At 37.1% G+C, this 22,046-nt stretch overlaps 1 protein-coding gene across 1 annotated transcript; it reads right to left on the reverse strand.

The window, feature by feature from the left end:
• Positions 1 to 11,816: 11,816 nt before the first annotated feature.
• LOC110927754 (kinesin-like protein KIN-7D, mitochondrial) lies at positions 11,817 to 21,672 on the reverse strand. Its single transcript, XM_035987923.1, has 25 exons — positions 20,976 to 21,672; positions 20,746 to 20,843; positions 20,563 to 20,652; positions 20,424 to 20,476; positions 18,099 to 18,164; positions 17,815 to 17,868; positions 17,508 to 17,567; positions 17,160 to 17,238; positions 16,839 to 16,906; positions 16,372 to 16,428; positions 16,185 to 16,289; positions 15,973 to 16,077; positions 15,790 to 15,897; positions 15,551 to 15,682; positions 15,295 to 15,435; positions 14,971 to 15,102; positions 14,692 to 14,829; positions 14,487 to 14,606; positions 14,336 to 14,386; positions 14,130 to 14,177; positions 13,777 to 13,920; positions 12,827 to 13,555; positions 12,625 to 12,754; positions 12,387 to 12,502; positions 11,817 to 11,982 (listed from the first exon to the last, which is right to left on the reverse strand). Exons 1-24 carry the CDS (start codon positions 21,323 to 21,325, stop codon positions 12,417 to 12,419), a joined length of 3,144 nt encoding a protein of 1,047 aa, XP_035843816.1. The 5' UTR covers positions 21,326 to 21,672; the 3' UTR covers positions 11,817 to 11,982; positions 12,387 to 12,416.
• Positions 21,673 to 22,046: the final 374 nt, after the last annotated feature.

Raw genomic sequence — 22,046 nt, forward strand, 5'->3', positions numbered from 1 at the left:
GACACTTCATCTTCTCTCATTTTCTTCCTTTATTTCGGCTCATTCTTCTTCTTCACAACCGGTTAGTGTTGTTACTATGTGCATGAGATTTATGTATGTTGTATGAACTAGAAATGCTTGGTTAGTAGTGTTACACATGATTTTTGGGTGATTTGTGAAGTTGGATTATGTGTGTTAAACCTTATGTATGAATATTTGCTAAACATGTTTAAAAAAAAAACTAGAAATGGTAGTTAAGAGAGTTCATGGCCAACCAAACTATACTTCTTTATTTCTTGCAAAAATGATGATGTTAAACATAAGATTTCGGCTACAAACATGTATGTTTCTTGTCCTTGCATGATTGATGAAATATGTAAGTTTTAGTTCATAAAATGAATGGTTATGTGGGACATTAAAACCCTAGGATGTTGAATATGGATGAACTTGTTATGAACATGTTGAATGATGGTTGAGTATTTGAAAACCCTTGTGATTTGATCCATATTTGGTTGATAGACAGTTTGGGTAAGTTGTTAGTTAAACCCTATTGGTTGTTTCCTGATTTGGGGACTGATGTCTTGTACCAACTAACCTGACTTAGTCTGCATCATCACGTGTACATGAAAGGGACATATTACGACTCGCAACCACAGCATTCCGACTCGAGACCACGCAGTTGCGACTCGCAACCATAGCATGACAAGTCGAAACCACACGATTGCGACTCGAGACTACAACGGTTGCGACTCGCAACCACAACGTGACAACTCGAGACCACGCGGTTGCGACTCGCAACCACAACGTGACAAGCCGAGACCTCCTGGTTGCGACTCGAGACCGCCTGGTTGCGAGTGGGCTGTCCATTTTGGTTATTGGGCCGATATGTGTTTAACTTGGGCTATCTGCTGTCTGGATTATGTGTTGCTGTTGACTGCTTAAATGTTTAGGCCGGCCCAATAACCCCACGACTGTTTACTTGTATGTATGCTACGTGCCAGTTATGTGTATAGATTTTTATGTGAATGCTTGTACACCGAACCTGACCTATACCGGTAACCATGTTAGGACGTGGTGACCAACGTGATTGACAAGTAACCTAAACCTACCGAGCAACCCAAGGTGAGTTCACAACTTAAAAGCATGCGTCTCGGTGGTTTGGGACACGAGACTAAAACAACCCTATCCCCTTGTAAAAGGGGATACCATTCACATTCCTTCCCTAGTTATTGGGAACAAACTTACTTTTTCTTCCCTGGTATTGGGAAACCTATTGGTTAATTACTGTTTATACGGATTGCAACTAACGGCACTAAACGCAACTCTATCACTCAAGTCCCTACTACATAATACCGATTAGTCGCCGGGGCCAGGCGAACGGGTTATTAGTTGATAGCGCTATTTAGGTGTTTACCAGCCTCACACCGTGCCCTGGTTTGGGATCGGTCGTGAACTAATGTACTCAGGCATCCGTCAATGATGATAGAACATTGACATCGGGGCATCCTGCGGAAACGCAACGGTTACCTAGTGTTCGGTATTGGAAAAACAGTTTAGTCGCTAACTTTTGGGGTAGCTCCCCATGGCATGTATAAACGGATAAATTAACTGGTGAAACAAGTTTTTTTGGTAATTAAAACTGGACAACTAGTGAACTCACTCAGCATTATTGTTGACCCCCTTACTGCATGCTTTGCAGGTAACCCGTGACGATGGAGCTTGTTGCTTGGGAACGAGTAGTGTCTATCCACCCTTGTGTTGGGTGTTACCTTATTTTGAACTATGAACTTGTTTAAACTACCTACTTATGCTTCCGCTACTTATTAACTGTTTGAACTTGAAACCTTAAACTCTGAACTTGATATTTGCTAATCTTATGGTTAGTAAGTATTACTTTTGTTAACAATTTAATTATTCGGTATAATTGGTGGCTGGATCCTGGTCAGTCACGCCCTCGAAGCGGGTGTTATCCGCAGGTGGATTTTGGGGGTGTGACACACAACTTGTGCAAAATACGTCAAACTTGCAAACACATAATTATACGTTCAACTTACGCGAATACGACACTTAAACTCGACAAATATACTTGCTTATGCTTATTTTATAGTGGTTTTATGCATGGTTGTAAAACAAGGTTTCCAAGGCCGAGTACTCCCCAAGTAGTCGCTACAAGGTAGGCTGCCGAGACGACTTTCTCTAACTCCGCCTAATTACTTAGAATCGATCAAACGCGGTCAAACTCGGCCAAAATCGGATCTAGTAGGTCAATTCGGGCTGAGTTTGACTTAAAAAATAATAAAACATAGTTTATATGACTATCATATTAAATAATGAATATCATTTTCATGTATTTTCTTATAAATATTAGTAAATTTATGTTATTAGACATATATTTAATTTCTGAAAACTAATTTCTTTATAATTTTACATGTTCGAGTACTCCCCGGGTACTCTCCGCCTATGCCGAGTACTCTCAACTCCCCGGTCGACCGACTAGGAAGCGCCTAGCGACTTTTGCAACCATGGTTTTATGATATAATTACACTACACACCTTTATATATGGTTTTTATACATAAATACCTTGGAAATAACTTAAAACATCAATTATAGGAGAGTCCAAGGGGTAAAAGTGTCAAATAATAACAAAAAAATTCGATCTGGTATAGCCTCGCGGCCCTCGACCCGGGAACTCCACTATGTCGCGCCCCGCGATGGAGTGTAATCCGCAGAAACATTGAACAGCTCGTGTAATTGGCGAGTTTTGGTGTTTTTATTGAGTTTAAACTTGTGTTTCTTGTCTTAAATGCTCACCAAACCCAACCCTAATCCTTCCCTATAAAAGCCAACTCATTTCCACACTTCATCCACTTTACAAACTCTCAAATTCACTCTCAAATCACTCTTAATCAGTTGGAAAATCAGAAAGTAGACAGATTCATCACAACTTGCTTAAGTGAGCATAACTTCTTCATTTGTCAACCTTTTTCATTGATTCTTCTTTCTAAACACTTGGAACAACCTTAGGTATGTTTCCACGGGTTTTCCATGGAAAACCAAAGCCTGGAACATCACCAAAACAGGCTCTAAAGTGTAGTAAACTTTCTGTTTTGATTTAAACACTTGTTAAACTACTTAAACTCGAGTTTTCTCATACACATTCCTATGTCCTTATGCTCATAATCAAATCCATGGTTAGTTGGGCTTAAAAACAAGGTTGTGACATGTAAAATCAGAGTTTTAAACCTCATAAACATTCTGTTTTGTTTGGGTTTTAACCCACAAGTGATGAACAAGCTCAAAGCTTGAAGTTTGGTGATTATAAGGTTAGATTGGGCTATCCTACTTGAAAATCCACACATCACTTGATGATTTCTTAGATTAGTTGTAGTTATTTCATTCTTTATTGTATGTTCATGACCCTCCTTATTGTCTATGACAACATGTGTAGTGGTGGACACCAAAGAGGTTCCTAAATGGAAGACTTGTGTTTCCTACCTCATGCATGACTTATATGAAATATAAAAGAGGTTCCTAAATTAAGGATTCATCCTCCTACCTCATGCTTGACTTATATGACAATATGATATCTATATAACTTATATAATATTCAAGTAACCAAACTTTTGATGATGAACTAATAGTCATTTGTCAAGATAGTAGGTTACATCATCTAAGACTTTAATAACTTGTTATGATTCTAACGGGTAATTTGACCCATGAAAACATTCTAACCCTTTTAGGTTTCGTAGTGTTAAACAAGTATTATATGACTAGATGATTATTTTCCTCATATGTCTATTTTCATGTAATTTAAATTCCGAATCTTTACTCCTCCGTTAACTTCCAATACTCACACACCTATGTTTCTTCGTGTAGAAGGACACGGTGTTCCACTCTAATCAAACAACAACTCTCGCGGGATTATCAAGTGGAAAGCTTGCAAAACCGTGAGTATACTCGATCCCATTTTCCTTTTTACACTTTGGGTGCAACATGTATGTTATATAAATCACGAAACACTTAAACTATTTTAATCTCTATCCTTGCTTAACATGAAACTATATGATGCTTGTTAGACTTGTATGCTATGTAAACTATTTGTGTCGATATATGCTCATTAACTTTGCTAGCCCACGAAACTTGGGGTATTGTTAAGTTAAACATGTTAACCTCCCGTTATTCTTTGGGATAGGCAAAATTAATGCGTTGTATACTTGGGTTTGAACATATAGTACACCGTTTCAGCATACTAGTAACTCGCATTTTATTGTTCATGTTGGATATGACACTTTAAACATTTATATTCTATTTTATGCTATGTAACAAAACTTGTATGCTCGCCAACCTTTTGTTGATATATTTTAATACATGTTGCAGGTTGATAAATGAGATGATGTTATGAGAAGAAACGCAATTTAGGTGGACTTAGATACACACCTAGATTAATTTATCATTTTGATGTTATGTTTTGAAACAATGTTGTTTTGTTTGAATCTTTGTATACAATTTAGTATTGCAATGAAATTTGAATTTAAATTATATTATCACATAGTGTTATGATGTTTTGATCAATTTGTTTGTCTCACAAATGCATCATTGCTTTTGCAAAGTGAATGAAAACCTTAGGAACTAGATCTTAGATGATGAAATTCAGTTTGAAAAACTTGCTAAAGATTTAAAAACAAAACTGTTTGAAAAAGAAAGTGAAATCGGCAGTCTTAAACATGAATCAAGCATAACCAAGGATCAACTCCAAACAATGATAGAAAAATATCATAGTTGTAAAAAGGAGCTTGAATCTACCAGATCACATGTCAAAATGGGTAGAGTCCTGCAAAGGTTTTGAGTTGATGTTAGATAAACAGATCAAAAGTAATGTAAAATTTGGCATAGGTTTTCGCAAAAATGACAAAGTTTCTCAAAATATTGTTGTAAATGATTCTGGTTTAGTTGAAATTATTCCTACCAACATGGCTGGTCAAGAAATTAAAGTCACAGAACCAAATGGTAAGAAAATTGTTTTGGAAAGACCTGAAGGATACTCAACTTTTGAGGAAATTGAAAAATACCAATTCAAACCAACATGGTCAGATAAATGTGACATTCTTGAAAACTTTAAGCCAATGGATTTTTCAAATATTGAGGGTGTTAAAGCTCCTAAAGTGAAAATCATTCCCTTAAAGGACCTTCCAGCAGATGTTATAACATCTATTGATAAAAAGATTGAAAAGGGAAGAAGAAAGAGAAGATATCAAACTTATTTTGTGACTTTTGTGAAAAGAAAAACCATGTTACTAAAGATTGTTTTCACTTAAAAGCATATGACATAAACAAGACCAGTTTGATTGTTGCTGCACCTTATTGCACTATCTGTGGCAAGAAGAATCACAAAACTTAAGAGTGTGTTTATCTCAAAAAATTTGATGTCAAGAAAAATGAGTATAAATCAAAAACACTTGAGAGTCCACGAGTTAGTACTGAAAAAGGAAAGTCCAAACAGACCTTCATCCCAGTCCAAACATTTGTTATCAAACAACTTAATGCAACCTCTGCTCCCAGAGAGGTTCAGGTAACATATGCACCACCAGTAAACAAATTTCCAAGAGGATATGACCAACCACCTTATCAAAGAGTACCCACATGGTTATGAGGTCTACAAAAGACCTTCAAAACCTAGAGTGAATAAGCATCCTCATGGTTACAACCACTTAACGGGAAATGGTCCACAACTGATGTTTCAAAAATCTACTCAAAACTCTGACCATTCTCCTGGACTTGAGGCTAGAATGTCTGTGACCCCATCCAAAGCCATTTTGGCTTTGGAAACTCACCAAAACTAATCTATTACTGATATGCAGGGAGCTCTACTTGCTTAGATAGTTTATGGTATGTAGATAGTGGAGGCTCCAGGCACATGACAGGATGTAGAGCCCTTCTCAAATATTTTCTAGCACATGGAGGGGGTGATATATCCTTTGGTAACAACTCAAAAGGAAAGGTGTTAGGGTCAGGGACAGTCCAAGTAGGGAAACTCAAGTTTGAACACGTCAATATTATTGACAACCTGAAATTAATCTTCTTAGTGTGTCTCAAATGAGTGACAAAGGCTATGGGTCATTCTTCACTAAGGAAACTTGTAAGATTGTTGGGCCAGATGTGGTGAAAAAGATTCAAGAAATCATAGCCGGGAGTAAAACACAGCTTGTTGCTCAAAGGAGTGGCAATGTGTATGTGATAGATATGTTGAAGGATAACTCGATGTCTAATGCTTGTCTGTTCTCAGTTGCGTCTACCAAAGAGACAGAACTATGGCACAGAAGACTTGGTCACAAAAATCTCAAAACTATCACCACACTCTCAAATCAAGGTCTTGTAAGAGGTCTTCCACCAAAACTATTCACATGTGATGAACATTGTGTTTCCTGTCTAAAAGGTAAACAACATAAAAGTCCATTCAAATCCATTGATGAGTCCAAAACTAGTCAGTGTTTACAATTGTTACACGTGGACTTGTTTGGCTCTGTTAAAATCATGAGTCTTAAAAAGAAGAGGTATTGTCTTGTCATAATTGATGATTTTTCAAGGTTTACTTGGACTTACTTTTTGCCTTCCAAAGATGAGACTGCGGGTATTTTGCAGGACTTTGAAAGAAAAGTTGAAAAGCAATTTGATCTACCAGTAAAAATCTTCACTAGTGATAATGGAACAAAGTTCAAAAATAAGGAGTTGAATGACTTCTGTGTGTCATCCCAGTGTGCAACAGATACTTGACCATCCCAGTGTGCAGGATATTGGTTCAAGTTTTGTATGGAAGTTGTGTGACTGGACTCAACTCTTTTAGGAAATGATTGTGAATCCCTGTTGATAGGGCCATAATCCCTTTTGAAACCCATTTTCCCTTTTGACATATTTTTGTTGATATCATAGGGTTTTAGAAATGAACATTGTTGGGTCACATGATTGATTTTTCCACAGATGGTTCACCCAACTGTTGACTCACAAATGTTATTCCGTCTGTTAATATCATACGCTTTTAACTTAAAATAGACTTTTGTCAAATGATTTTTATTTCCACAAAACTCACACAACAGATCTGAGGTCTTATCTTTCATATTACCCTTGTCTCTTTTTCCAGCATCAGATATTTTAATATCTTATTGAGAGTTGGTAATAAGAATGATTTTTATCTTGGGTGGCTTGAGATAATCAGGGTTGGTGAAACCAACTGGTTTGAAGCTTTCAAGAACATTACATTCATCTAACCATGTGGGTTTAAATTCACATTTATTTTTTTCAGCCTGAATGGAACTTTGTGGTTTTTCAAAAGTTATATTTTTACCACTAGGTTCACTGATCTTGATTTCTTCACTAGTTGAGTTAGTTGGAATAACCTTAACCATTTCTAAGCTAATGGAAGTGTTGGCAAGTTGTTCTTGATCATATTTCCTGAACCCAACCCCAAACTTCACATTACTTTAATTTGTTTTTTCGAAAAGCATCTCATAACCATTGCAAGATTCAACCCATTTTTCACAGGTAGTCTAAGTGGGTTCTAACTCTTTTTTGCAATTCTGGTATTTTTCTATCATTGTTTGGAGTTGGTCCCCCGTTATAATTGCTTGGAGTTTGGGGGCATGAGAGGCCCTTTTGGGTGAAGAAATTCTAGGAATCCTAGGGATAAGGGATGAGGAGAAATAGTGAACCCAAAGCATTTATTTATAGTGAGATTTTGGCTTGGAGGCCTAGGAGTTCTAGAAGCTCTTTTTGTCCTTGGGGAGACAAAGCCTTGTCCTTTGATGTACTCTTGTCCTCTTTTGTCTCTTGCCTTTTTGTCTCATATAGGAACCTCCATGAAGCCTTTCTCTAGTTGGATAATATGCATGGCCACGCATAACTACTATTTGCTGAAACTGTATTCAAACCAGCACAGGCGTGCCTAGTCTTTTGCTCGACAGTTGGTTATCATTCTTGTCCTTTCCTGGTACATTTTGTTGAGAATTCTGTTATGGGCACGGGCGTGCCTAGTGGTGCATGGTCGTGTATGGACAAGTGTCCAGACAAAGCTTGGACATGTGTCATTCTTGTCAGATCTCAAAGCTTCCATGATTTGTCTTTAGCTGAGGACGGGTGTGCCTAGGTGTACACGGTCTTGCCTCCCCATATCGTGGACTTTTGTTGACTATTCTTGGGTTGACTTGCTGACTTTGTGCTTCCTGGGTTTTGTGCACGACCCTGCCCATAGCCTAACACGGTCGTGCCTATCTGACACTTTGTTGGTCTTCTTAGAATCTTAGATTTTTGGCTCGTTTTGCTCGTTTTTCATTCTTTTCATCCAGAGACCTTAGAAACCTACATTTGTCAGATAGGAATGATTTGGGTAGTATATTCAACTTTAAAGTCATAAAAAACTATGCACTAAAAATATGTATAATTGATGGTACATCAGTCACCCTCTCCCACGTCTCATGCCACTTCTCGGCTAACCTACTCACGTTGTCCAAGGTCAGTTGTTAAGTCCTCTTCGCCCTTATCTGACTCCACACAATCACCTACAACCATGTCTTCATCTCCACTACTGTCCACACCTATCTCACCAGTCTTCCCTTTTATCTCTACTACACCAGCTGATCCCACCTCATCCACATTCCCTCTTTCGTCATCACCACCTTCAAACTCCACCGACTCCTATTTCACCCCACCCCTACTACCACCAAGAACTAAGATGCAAAACCCAAAATACTTCAACTCTTCTTTCGTCAACTCAACTACCCTCCATCCCATTCCTCCCACCTTGGAACCTAATACCCATTCCCAAGCTCTTAAAGACCCTAATTGGCGACATGTTGTGGACCAAGAGTTTAATGCAATCTTGCAAAATGGGACATGGGAATTGGTACCTAGTGCCTCACACAACCCCATCGGATGTAAATGGGTCTTCTGAGTCAAAAGAAATCTAGATAACTCCATTTCCAAATATAAAGCTCGCTTAGTTACAAAGGGCTTTCTCTAGCAATATGGCAACAATTATTTTGATATGTTTAGCGAGGTCACCAAACCGGTAACTATCCGTGTTATTCTATCCATTGCCCTCTCTCAAAATTAGCCCCTATGCCAGCTTGATGTGAACGCCTTTCTTCGTGGCACCCTACATGAAGAAGTATTTATGACCCAACCACAAGGTTTTGTTCACCCTCAATTCCCAAATCATGTTTGTAAACTTAAAAAAGCTCTTTATTGGTTTAAACAAGCACCATGGCTGTGGTATATGGAACTCACCTCATTTTTCCACACCTTCGGCTTTCGCAAATCTCAAGTCGATGCCTCTCTTTTATCTATAACCATGACAATGTCTTATGCTTCTTCGTGGTTTATGTAGATGCCATTGTGCTCACCGAGAACAATACCGATTTCCTAACTCAATTCATTCAGGCCTTAGCAAACCGGTTTTCCGTGAAAGAAATCTACATCACTTCTGTGGCATTGAATTCATTCCCACTCCACATGATCTATTCATGTCCCAACATCCACATATTCAAGACCTCTTAACCAAGTTTCATATGGATGGTGCAAAAGAAGTGGAGACTCCATTAAACTCTTCTACTGCTCCCCATCCCATGGACGGGTCACAGGATGTTGATCCTACACCCAATCGTCAATTGGTGGGCTCATTACAATATTGGCCTTCACATGACCAGATGTATCTTTTGCAATCAATAGACTTGCCCAGTTTATGCATGCTCCGTCTCAAACTCCTGGCAAGCATTGAAGCGAGTTCTACGTTACTCAAAATGTACAATTTACCATGGCTTAGTTTCTACAAAAGGCTCCTCTCTTGACCTTACGATGTTCTCGAACTCTGACTGGGGAGGAGTCTTGAATGGAGGTCGGTCAACTACAACTAATATCATTTATCTTAACTCAAACATTATCTTGTGGAAATCGGCTCCGTAAAAGTTCGTCTCAATGTCGTCCACCAAAGCCGAATATAAAGCTCTAGTAAATGCAACATCGGATTTTGTGGATTCAAAACCTGCTGAAAGACCTCGATGTCACTCAAAAATTAACGTTTACTCTGTTTTGTGACAACATGGGGGCCACACTAGGCCGATTTATCACTCTCGTATGAAACATGTGGCCTTAGACTACCATTTTGTACGAGAGAAAGTTGCTGATGGTTCCCTCAAAGTTCTTCACATCAACTCTCATGATCGGCTAGCCGATGCTCTCACCAAGTCACTTAGCCGAGCACCATTCATCAGACTACGGTCCAAGATTGGAGTATCTGATGGATTTTCTGTCTTACGGGGTTGTATTAAGATCATTTAGCATATACATTATTTTAAATTTTAAATTTTAAATGTAAATTACATTTTAATTCGGTATCCCTTATTTCTAGCGTAGAATACTTCATTTCCTAGTGTAAATCGTCACCTATAATAGCCCTCTTTGTATTAAGATCAAATAAAAATTTTGTTTTGCCTAAGTAGGATGAGAATGAATCTTAACCATTTATTTTCAAATCAATGGTTAAGATGAACATGTTGGAAAAAAGAGGAGTGTAAGGGTATCTTGGGAAAATCTTTATCTCTCCACATGCAAAACACATGCATATTTCACACCTATTTTTTAAACGTTCATAACTTTTTTATACGACATTATTTTTTCATAAAAATTTCACCATAAAATCGAGCGTCTTTTTATTTTTATTTTGAGTACCATATTGCTATATTAAATATGACGACTAAAAAAACCCACCAAAATGTATTTTATGTGTTATAACATTTTTTTGTGCTGGATTTTTGTACTACATTTTTGTGCTACATTTTTTGTGTTGAAATCTTTTGTCTTAATTTTTTATGCTGGATTTTTTTGTGTTAGATTTTTTTGTGCTAATTATTTTTTAGAAAACAAAAGGGGTGTCACATGTCATTTTCACACTCCTAGTTACAAGGACCAAAATGTTTTAGTACCAAAATGCCCTTCCTTCCTACTTATAAGCAGTGTCACATGTAATCATCACAATCCTTTCTTAGGCTACTTAGGCAAAATCCACCTTTTAGTGGATCCTTCCCTCTATCTTTTGTATCAAAATACAATATACATTCAAACCCTAATACCATTATAGAATCGACTTCTGAAAATCGTATATATATACACACATACTGATGACATATTTTTTTTATAACTTACATGTGAACAGCTTTAATTTTAATGTTAGTTTCATATTGAATAATTCACGGACTTCAGCTGAACTTTCTAAAAAGGTATCATGTCACATCTAATGGTTGGCGCAAAGGGGATGGATTTAGGAATATTGTCCCAAACAAAAAGTGGGGCCCAAACAAAAACTTTATTATATACAAAAATAGTAATTTTACATCAAAACTCACTTTCAAGAAAGTTAAACTGTGTCAATATTGATTTGATCGGTTACTTAAATTATACTTTTTTACAAGCATACTAACTTGTAAAATTACACATATTCTAGATCGGTTACTTAAATTATACTTTTTTTACAAAGCATACTAACTTATAAAATTACACATATTCTAGATCGGTTACTTAAATTATATTTTTTACAAAGCATAGTAACTTATAAAATTACATATATTCTAGTGGCACCACCATTACTATCCACCACCACAACCCAACTGTTATCACCAACACCACCGATGATCAATCTTTTCACTAAACGACCCGCTTTGAAGTTCATTTTGGTCGGAACCCTGCTTTAACTGATTTTTTAAAAACGTCACGTTTTGACTAAAAACATGTTTCAACCAGTTAAACCCGCTCATTTTGTCAGGGTTATTATCGTATGAAAATAAGAAAAGGCTCGCGGTTTGAACATATTTCTATTGCATGTTTTAGTCACGAGTTTGGAAACAAAAACATACACAGATGAAAATTATACCTTTTTCAACAGTGTTTTGTTTACATACAGATAAAGATTGAGAAATCAATAAATTACACCCACACCATCCTTCATGAAAAAACAACTCCTGCAGATACAGAACATAGAATGTTAGCAGATCTTCCTTTTGCACATATTTGAACTAGGACCATGCCGCCCAAAGCATGTCTGTGGTCTGCCCGTTTGAGAAACTGACCGAACCAAAGCATGTCAGTTGTTGGCCAGTTTGAGATTTACAAAGGGTTTATTTTAACGGTCCCGCTGACGGTTTCGAACTTGGAACCGGCCGTGTAAATCAAACCCGCCATTTAACCTTTTTATTTCATTTTTGGCATATGCATCGTTTCTTTAAAAACTTGATAAAAGCTAATAATTTTGAATAAATAACTTGTCAAAACCGTAATTGGTGTATTCTTGAGTTGTTAATTGAATAAATAACGAATTTGTTAGAAAACCTTATCAAGAAGAGAAAGGGAAAGAAACTTGGTGTACCTTCAATTTGAAGGAGATAAAAGGCATATATCAAGAAGTGAAAGCAAAAACTCTATCCGTGATCTTGGTTCGGCAAATTGGACATTCAGAACACGCAATTGAACAAGATTTACACACTGCAAAAAGAAAAGAAAAAAAGTTGAGGTATAAAAAGGTTGAATAATAATACCATCAATCGCGGTTAAGTACAGTGAAATGTAACAACTTTTGAAAAGTGAGCAGGTTTAAAAAAACTTACAACTAAAATGGCGGCATGGAAGAAGCATGGCTGCTGTTGATGACTCAAAGCATACTTTACATACATGAGAATTTGCATCTCCATTCCCAACATAATTAACCTCCTTTTCCTTCATCTCTTGCATTCGAGCCTGACCATATTGTAATTATGAGAATAAAGCATATAAAATTAGTTCAAAGTCATTTAGAGCCAATGTATGTACCTTCAAACGAGCAACAAGGGGCTCTTCTTTAGTCACATTCTGTGTTGTTTGTGAAACATTCAAGATGCGGCTCTCTTTAACCACAGAATTATTTCGATCACCGCTTTCTACTTTCAGGTGATTCACATTTTCAGATTTCTCAGTATGATTCACATTTTCATTACTGTTTGATTCAGGAACAGTTACAGAAGTAACAGAACCCTTTGCTTCTTTCTTCAGCTGAGCAACAAGAACCCACATGTTTGCCAAATCATTTTCCAAAGATGCTTCCTTTTTCTTCGACTCCTCAACTTTCTTTCGGTATTCCTCTTCTATTAGTTCCTTCTCCGACAAGGCAGCCTCAAGCTTTGCCTCGCGTTGCCTCCTTGCCTGTAACTCCATTCTTAAATCTTCTACATCGAGGCTCCACGAGTCAAACTCATCTTTGACTCGGCTAGAGGAACGTCCTTTTCGACCCGGTTTTACAGGATCGTACTTGCGGTTACCACCGTTTGCGGATTTGGAGTTTGCCATTTCACAAGCGGCCACCAATTCTTTCTCGAGTTTTGCGTTCTCTAGTGAAAGTTTAGTGACTTCACCTGCTAAATTCTTGAGTTCGACAGCAGCAGCAGATGCTAATTCCTTTGCGTATGAGGCTTCTTCTGAAAGTTTCTGATTCTGCACGTATAATCCACTGTTCTCCTCTAGAATTTGAACATGCTCTAGCTTCAGTTTTTCATTCTCTACCTCCTGATTCAAAGAAAAAATTACGCAACCAAAGAACAAGTCAACAAAACCATATGACCTTCTAACTTCTAAAGTAGAAGTCATTGTTTATACAAATATTAAGTTACTATTGTAATATAATAGTCTTTCTAATGATAGATAATTTGTTTATAAAGTATTAGAACGATAAGAATATATTGTTCTTAATGATAAGCAAACTAACACAACCAGATTGTAGTACTCACCTGAATCTTAATTTTAGTCCTGAGCCCATCAATGTACTCTTTGGATCCATGATGTTCTGCAGATACCTTTGGCTTCTCATTAGCCATAGCTAGCTGTTGTTCAAGCAGCATGATTCTTTCATGAAGTTCTTTGTTTTCTGCACACTGTTATATAATAATAGGAATAAATTCAACCGTTGTTATATGCTGAACAGATTGTTATATGTTATTGGCAAAATACTTTTACAAAAGACAATAAGTTCACATGGTATATAAAATACACATGTGAAACTAATAGTGTCTTTGACCAAATGCAATAAAAGAGATAGATGTGATTCATTAACTAGACGCCTTTGCATTATTAATCTAAATACCTTGTTCTGCAGTTCTTCCTGGAGGATGCGATTGTCTGCTGTCTTGAGCTGCAATCATGAACAGCATTTGAGGAAAACGATCAAAAAAATGTCAATACCATGTACACAACTAGAATCAAACTTATGATTACTTTCAGACATTCAGTTAAGTTGAGAAGGATATTGTGTTAACCAATTACTGGTATATTAAAAAACATACTACTGACCTCAAGCTCAAAAGCCTTTTCGTCACACTGTGTCATCAATTTCATCATTGTCTGTTTTAAAGAGAAAAAAAGGTAAAAGTCAGTAGTGTAGAGGTTGCAGAAATTACTGAAAAAACAAACTTTCAAAAGAAAACAACAGGGAAAAGTGTACCTGCTGCATATCAGACAACGATGTATTAGAAATTGAAGCTTCATTGCTTTCAACAATTTGTTTCTCCAAGGCCCTCATTTGCTTTCTTTTTTCTTCTATTTCATGTTCCAGTTGTTCTATCTGTGGACCAGCATATATTTATAAGTAATCTATTGGAGTACGCATTTTGATAATTAATTTTTATAAAATATCAAAAGTGCCCTACTTGAGTTTTTGAACTCTCGGGATCATTTGCTGACTGCTCAACTAAACGCTTCAAGGTACTGGTACTGAATGCAATCTCTCCTGCAAGCATCTTCACTCTCTCCACTAGAAGATCCATCTCATCTATTGAGAGTCCACCCTATGGTCAAACATAACATGACTAAATTTTTAAAATTTATGCTTTCTGTAATTTGAAAAGGCAAAAAAAAAGACTGTACACTAGCTATGATATATTTAATTATTTATACTATAAAATATTTGAAAGGAGAGTTAAACATACTGTAATACGCTTCACGCCACTGCCAGCACCACTAACAACTTCACCTGCATTAGAGTCGGTGATAGTGCTACCTGCTGCTGACAACTCACCGGAAACTAAGTCATTCTGAATGTCACTTTGCAATAAACCATTCTGAAACATATGACATCATCAAGGAGGATAGTTAGGCTCAGTTTTCAACTTTTCATGGATCGAAATGCAATAAACCAAATGAAATAATCACAACACTAAGCAGGAAGACATGATGTAGATGTTGAAGGTTAAATGTGGTTGTTAATTAATCTATTACATGATGGAAAAATAAATTGAGAAAGATTAACCTACATCTTCATCATTAGCAGGATACGTGTTTTTCGAAGAAACAAGTATTAGCTTTGTTAGCCTCTGAATTCGACTCATGAGAGCAGCTTTGGCTTCTTCCTCTTCCTCTAATCGTGATTGCATCTTCACTTGTCCTTCTTCTAACTATTGATACAAATATCGCATGATAGAGTTAAGAGTGAAACTCAGAACAAAGACCTGTTAAAATGGAAAAACAACTAAAAGTGCGTGTGATAAAAATAACGAAAAGAAAAGGCACCTTTTGTTTTAAGCTCATTATCTCTTCTGGATTGACACCTACAAGCATACCCCTACGCAACTGATCAAGCTCGAGTTTAAGAGCTGATATCTCTCTTTGGTACTTCTTAATCAAAGACTTTTCATCAATGATCTGCAAGATCGATGTTTCAGCAACATATAAGATATAACGGTGAGATTAAAAATGTTTGTTTTCTCACTATGCAGTAAAACATACTAAATGTTGGTGTGATAGCAAACCTTATTCTGAGAAGCATATATTTCAATGCGTTTTGCCCTACTAGCAAACTTTAACGTATTATGAGTCTCCTCCATGCTACTAGATGCAGGGGTTATGGTGCAGATAAGCTGTAAATAAAACAGAAATTAGATGTGGAAACACTTATGCATATATATACACACACTTGAGTTTTTAATGCTTACAGAAACATGTCCATGGCCGCTCAATGAAGACTGTAAAATACGGGTAAGCTTGGAATCTCTATAAGGAATATGGGATGCCCTTCCTTCACTTAGCTTTCCAATAACCTTTATGTCCAAATTAGATCAATAAATGACTAGATATAATTGTCAACGACATTGACCCAAATAGCAAAACGTCGAGCAGTAATGTTCAAAAAATCATAAGCACTTACAGTTCCAAGGGTTAGAAGACTTTTGTTTATGTAAGAGCCTTCCTTCCTCCTCAGTCCCGTGGTTTCAGTTTTTGAGCTCTCAGATCCCGCAAGATCAATGAGATTCTAGAACACAACAGACAGTTGTTTAATAAAGCAAGCAACAAATTTCACATTCTAGTAGGAAAACTAAAGAAGACGTGCATACAAGTTGAGAAAATATGACTCCGTCATATTCGTCACCATGGGAGCTACTTTCAATCATCTGCAAATTCAAATATAGATTAGAGATATTTTTATAAACCACAGAAATGAGAAACTTTTCAGCTCAAGTCAGCAGTGTTAAAACGGGGTAAAATTAGCATTTCAGCATCACTTAACTTTTAACAGTAACAATGAAACAACTTTATATTTTTAGCAGTTGATTTTATAGCTATTAATAATTAATAATAAAGCTCAAATGTTTGGTTTATAAAATATAAACAAATCACATGCATTTGGGTTTAGCTCATGATGATTGGGAGCCGATGCTAGAAAAACCCAAACCCCGTAAGATATCGTAAAAACTAATTACAGCAATAAAATGGATTAAAGTCAAAGCAAAAAAAGTTGACTATGTTTACATCACTGCAAAGTGAAGCTCGTAAAAAGATAAGCTTTGTGTGAATCACATACCAGGGTAAATATTGTGTGACTACGGCTGCTAAGAAGATTGAAGTTATTTGAACCAATGTGTCTGTGCTCTGCAAACAGCAAATATCAAAAAGAGTTGGATGGTATCATTGCATCAATGAAAACACTAAAGCCAACAGCTCCTGCCCACAACACATCACTTCACTTTGAAAACTTGTAACCCAAACAACATAAAGTCTACGGGGTAATGGGTTACTCAACTCTTTTAACAACCCGCCCCACATCTATAACCGTTTTGATTTGAGCCCGCTATAACCAAACTCTGAGAAACAAATATGTACACACAAAGATATTCAGTAGTACCTTCACCAGCGGCAATAAAAGAAAGAGCATGCCCAGGAGATAGAACCACCTCTTCCTTAATACCTTCAACATATGTACCCTATAAATGGATACAAAGCACAATCATACCACAACTGTATACAATATCTCCGCATAACAAGATAAAATAGAACTGTAACAAATCAATGCCAAAAGTAATTAAACTACTATAATGATTATTCTATATTTAACTGCCTCCTATTTTGCTCTATGTGGATGGTGAACTTTTATGCATATTAAGCAAACAAAAAGTTGAAATGTGAGAAAGAAAAGTTACTAATGATATAAATGAATAAGACAGACAGATGCAAAGCAAGTTACTGCAGAAACCTGTGCATCTTCTCGAACACGCAGATTTTGTCCCGTTGGATCGAGCAGATCATTAATCACCTGACATGAGAAGCATAAGCAGCATGGTGAATCAAATTACATTGCATAAAATCAAACTTCATTTGAGTTCATAGCAAGGTATAAAAGCAAGGTTCTTATGTGGCATCAGCAGTACTAGTAAAATAACCAAGAAGTGGTGTTCTGTTTTCAAATAATTAAAGTATCAGTGGTGGTAGAACTTAGAAGTGAAGATTCAGTCCCTTTGTACTACACACTGCAGCGAAATAATCTCCAAAGGGTGGCTTACCTCGTTATATATCTCGATATATGACACACGCAGCAAGAATTCCCTTCCTGGTGTCTGAAATGTAAATACAAGGTGTGCATTGTTAAAAAACTATAATCATGAAATAAATACTAGAGCAAAATGCATCAAAACTGCATGCACAATTATGCATGCAATATATGTCTGTGTACATACATACATATATGTATGTAAAAGAAGGAACGAGAAACATATGAGAAGTTGTCAAGGGCTTGTAAAATGATACACACATAAGCCCTTAAGAAGAAGTTCCTAGGAAAACTTACATCCTGAATAATGCTGAAAACATCCTTTATGGCCAAGGGTATTATTCCTGGAGAATTATGATCACCCTGTGAAGACAATTGAGAAGAATAAAGAGTTATAGACAACAGAGAACTACAAACAGACAAACAACCTTATGTTCAAACCATCCACATTATAAATATGAAGTCAACAATACCGTCAGTACGTAAATCCGAACAATGTATAAGTATCGCATTCTGTTTGCGCATTTACATTCAAAAATTAGAACAATGTACAAAACAGTATTGACAAATGTTTGCATCTAATAAAGCCCAACACTAGTTTACAAAATTTTGCAAACAGCAATCAGTTAAAATAACTGTTTAACTTGATTGTGTTGTTTCCACAGCCTAAAAAGAAAACACGCCTTGTCCTCCGGCTTCAATGAAGTGTTTCAAACACATTTTATATATTATATTAGATTTTCATCGTATCTTAACTCTTTAGAAAATATGAAATCTGTCAAACGCGATTTTGTTATGTCACCAAACAGAAATCACAAGTCAACATACATTACAAGCAAATGTAAACACAGGAGACAGAACATTAAGGTGGTGTTTGTCTTTTCAGATGCAAAAGGTCTGCAGTCTGCGGACCACATCTGCATGCGGACCACATCTGCATGCGGACCACATCTGCAAACGTCTGCACGAGAAGAGGTGGACCAAATGTCTGCAGAGTGTAATAAAAAGAGTGTTTGATTATCTCACCTCTTTTTAAAACCCTACATCTGCAAACAGAGCACTTCAGCCTTCACCACCACCATCTCCCACCTGCCCCACCACCACTTCAGCCTTCATCATCATCACCCCCTACGATGGTATAGATCAGGTACCTGTATCGCATCCGAAAAGAAGACACCCACTTCCAGCAAGTATAAATTCAAGAACCCACAAATCCAACACCTTGTTGCTCTGATAAGGCTCACTGAGGCAAATGATCGAACACTTGGTGGGCAGATGACTCAGGTAAACTTTTTGTTGAACAATATAGTCAAATCCAACACGCTCCTTTCCATGCCTCTGCTCGAATATGTTTCCGCCGATTTTGATTTGATCTGTGGTGGTCGCCATGTGCGTTGTGTTAATCAAGTTGGAAAATTGTTCTCCGGGTCCCACACACTCAAGTGTATGTTGTACAGTTTTGGATGATTACGCCATTGATGCCATTACTGTTGCTTAAATAGCTTGAAGACAAAGGGGAAAACAGTGGGTGTGATGTGTGAAAAACAAATTTGGATTAAGATTGTTTGTGTTAAATAGGTTTACATATTAGCCGGTGGTGGAGGCGGTGGCGGAGGAGGAGGTGGAGGTGACGGCTGGGAGGAGGAGAGGGGTGGAAGAGATGTCTGTGTTTTGTGTTTTGAGAAGAAGAAGAGGTTGGAAGAGGTGGGAAGACATTGGACCATGTTTGCGTGGGGAAGAGGACGCGCAGAGGTTTGAAGACATTTTTTAATGAAATGTCTTCTAAAAAACCAAACGGTAGCTAAATGTCTGCGCGTGGTCTGTGCGGCGCAGAAATAAGAGCTAAATGAGAAGAGTCTATTCTTTTTAGACCTATCCAACTGACTCTAAGGACCAAAGAAATCCCAAATAATATACTTTTAGTTGTCAATGGTAGCTTACCCACTGCAAGCTCGGAACCCATAGGAGTACAGAATGTCGCCTTTACGATAATAAGATCTAAGATTTAATTTACTTACTCTTTTAACTCTAGAGTTGTGGAGTTTGTAACCCTAAATAATCCTGCAAGATTTACTATCATTCTACTACAAATGGAGTAGCCCTCACATTGTAATCATTCTCTTAACTTTGTGCAAATCTCCTCTTCTAAGTTCTAACCAATCCATTCATGATCTACTTTAGAGTGTAGCAAACCACCTCAACTTCTCAATATGCATCATCCCAACCTTCTGACATGTATCTTCATTTCTAATGCTATCCTAAATGAGCAAGAAAAATACAAGACTGTGTTTCAATAAAATCATGGTCAGCTAATTTGTATTGGGTCGTTTTATAAGTGCATTGTAATTCTTTCAGTAGCATTTCATCAACGAATTTTGACAAGGAATTACAAATGAGAAGTTACAGACCATATGCCAAAGAGTTAAAGTCCAATACAACTTCAATGCATTGACATAGACCATAAGCTTCTATCAAGTTCTTCAAATGTAAAGAGCTACCATTATGTGCAGTATTTAAACGCTTCTAACAATGGCCTTGCATACAACATTCTTACTTGGGCTTATAAATAACATCAAATCAATAGCAATTCATCAAAGGCAAGGAAATAAATAATGTACTTACATGCATGGTATGCGTCTTCCCACTACTTGTAACACCATATGCGAATACAGTTCCTACATAAGCAGTTGCACATTAGCTCCAACAACTATATTTGGCAATAAATATACTGGATATCAAATTAGATCAAGTTTTACCCCACCATTTATGCCTTCCATAGCAGCTCTTATAACAGGTCCAGCAGCTACTTCATACACTTCCTGAGTTTCCGCATACGATCCAAAAACTTTATCTATAATACAACACAAACATGTGCAACATTAATTGAAATGAACTTAATGTCACATCTTGCTTAACTTAAAAATCAAAACTCCAAATATAGTACCAAACGCATACGAAGTGGCCGGATTGTACTCATTCCGCACGAGTTTATCTCCATCAGCATACCAGGCAACCTCATCTCCCCTCTGATACTCTCTTTCACTACAGTCACCACAAATTCACCAGATCAATACAGCATTGTCTTAATACCATACAAATTCAACTAAACACTTCATTTACTACTCAAATCAATTCAAATAAAGATCTGCAACTAACTGAACTTAATCAAATTACCTCAAAGGCCTAAACCGAATTGTAACAGAAATGCTATCACCTCCTCCGGATCTCGGAACATCATCAATCGGCTCATCAATCATCTCATCAGCAGACGGATAACCTACAGGCGAAAGCGCGCCGTAACCGCCACGAGAATACATCGAGTCGGAAGCAGTGAGGTTAAAATTATCAGATCTGGAACCGTAACCGTTTCCGGAGCCTCCGTAAAATGTCGATGCGGATGCGGATGATTGAGGTACGGTCTGCTTGAACGAGGAAGACGATGAAGACGACGAAAACGGACTTGAAGGTTTGTTGTTATTGTAGAACGATGAACTTACTGGTCCTCTCGAAGAGGAAGCTGCCATTGACCGATTCAACTCACCAGATTCAACAATCTGACAAAAGTTCCGAACAAATCACAGAGTTAGGGTTTGTCAGAGCTCCACATGCTGCCAGATTGTAGAACCGAATCGAACATTGTTTGTTCAGTCGGTGAGTGATTGAAAGGTTTCTAGAGAGAGAAAGTAGATTTGAAAGTTGAAACTATTCTAGAGAGAGAGAAGGTGAGTGTGTGAATGTATACGTATAGAGAGAGAAAGTGTGTGTGTGTGGCAGAGGTAGAGAGAGAAAGAGTGTGTGTGATTTGTGTGTGTTTTCTTCTGGTTTACGACAAAACACGATCTGCAAATGGTGGAGAGAGAGAGATCCCTAGTGAACAAGAAGAATAGTGGGAGGGAGGTAAGTGAACAATTTTAAATTTGAAGTAATTGTGTTTATTTAATTTTAAAATTAATAGTGAATCTATTTTATGCATGTAGTTAATGTTTCCACTTTTAATGTGAGATTATTATTTTAATTCTATTTGTAGTTTTTCATTTAAGATAGTTAATTATATATAGGGATGTAAACGAACCGAACGTTCAGCGAACAGTTCGTGAACCGTTCGGCGGAAAGTTCGTTTATGTTTGTTCGATTAGCTTAACGAACGAACACGAACAAAAAATTATGTTCGGTTAGCTTAGCGAACGAACACGAACACAGGTCTCGTTCGTTCGATTGCGTTCGTGAAAGTTCAGTAGTATGTTC

Source organism: Helianthus annuus, chromosome 3, assembly GCF_002127325.2.
Source record: "Helianthus annuus cultivar XRQ/B chromosome 3, HanXRQr2.0-SUNRISE, whole genome shotgun sequence".
Taxonomy (NCBI): Eukaryota; Viridiplantae; Streptophyta; class Magnoliopsida; order Asterales; family Asteraceae; genus Helianthus; species Helianthus annuus.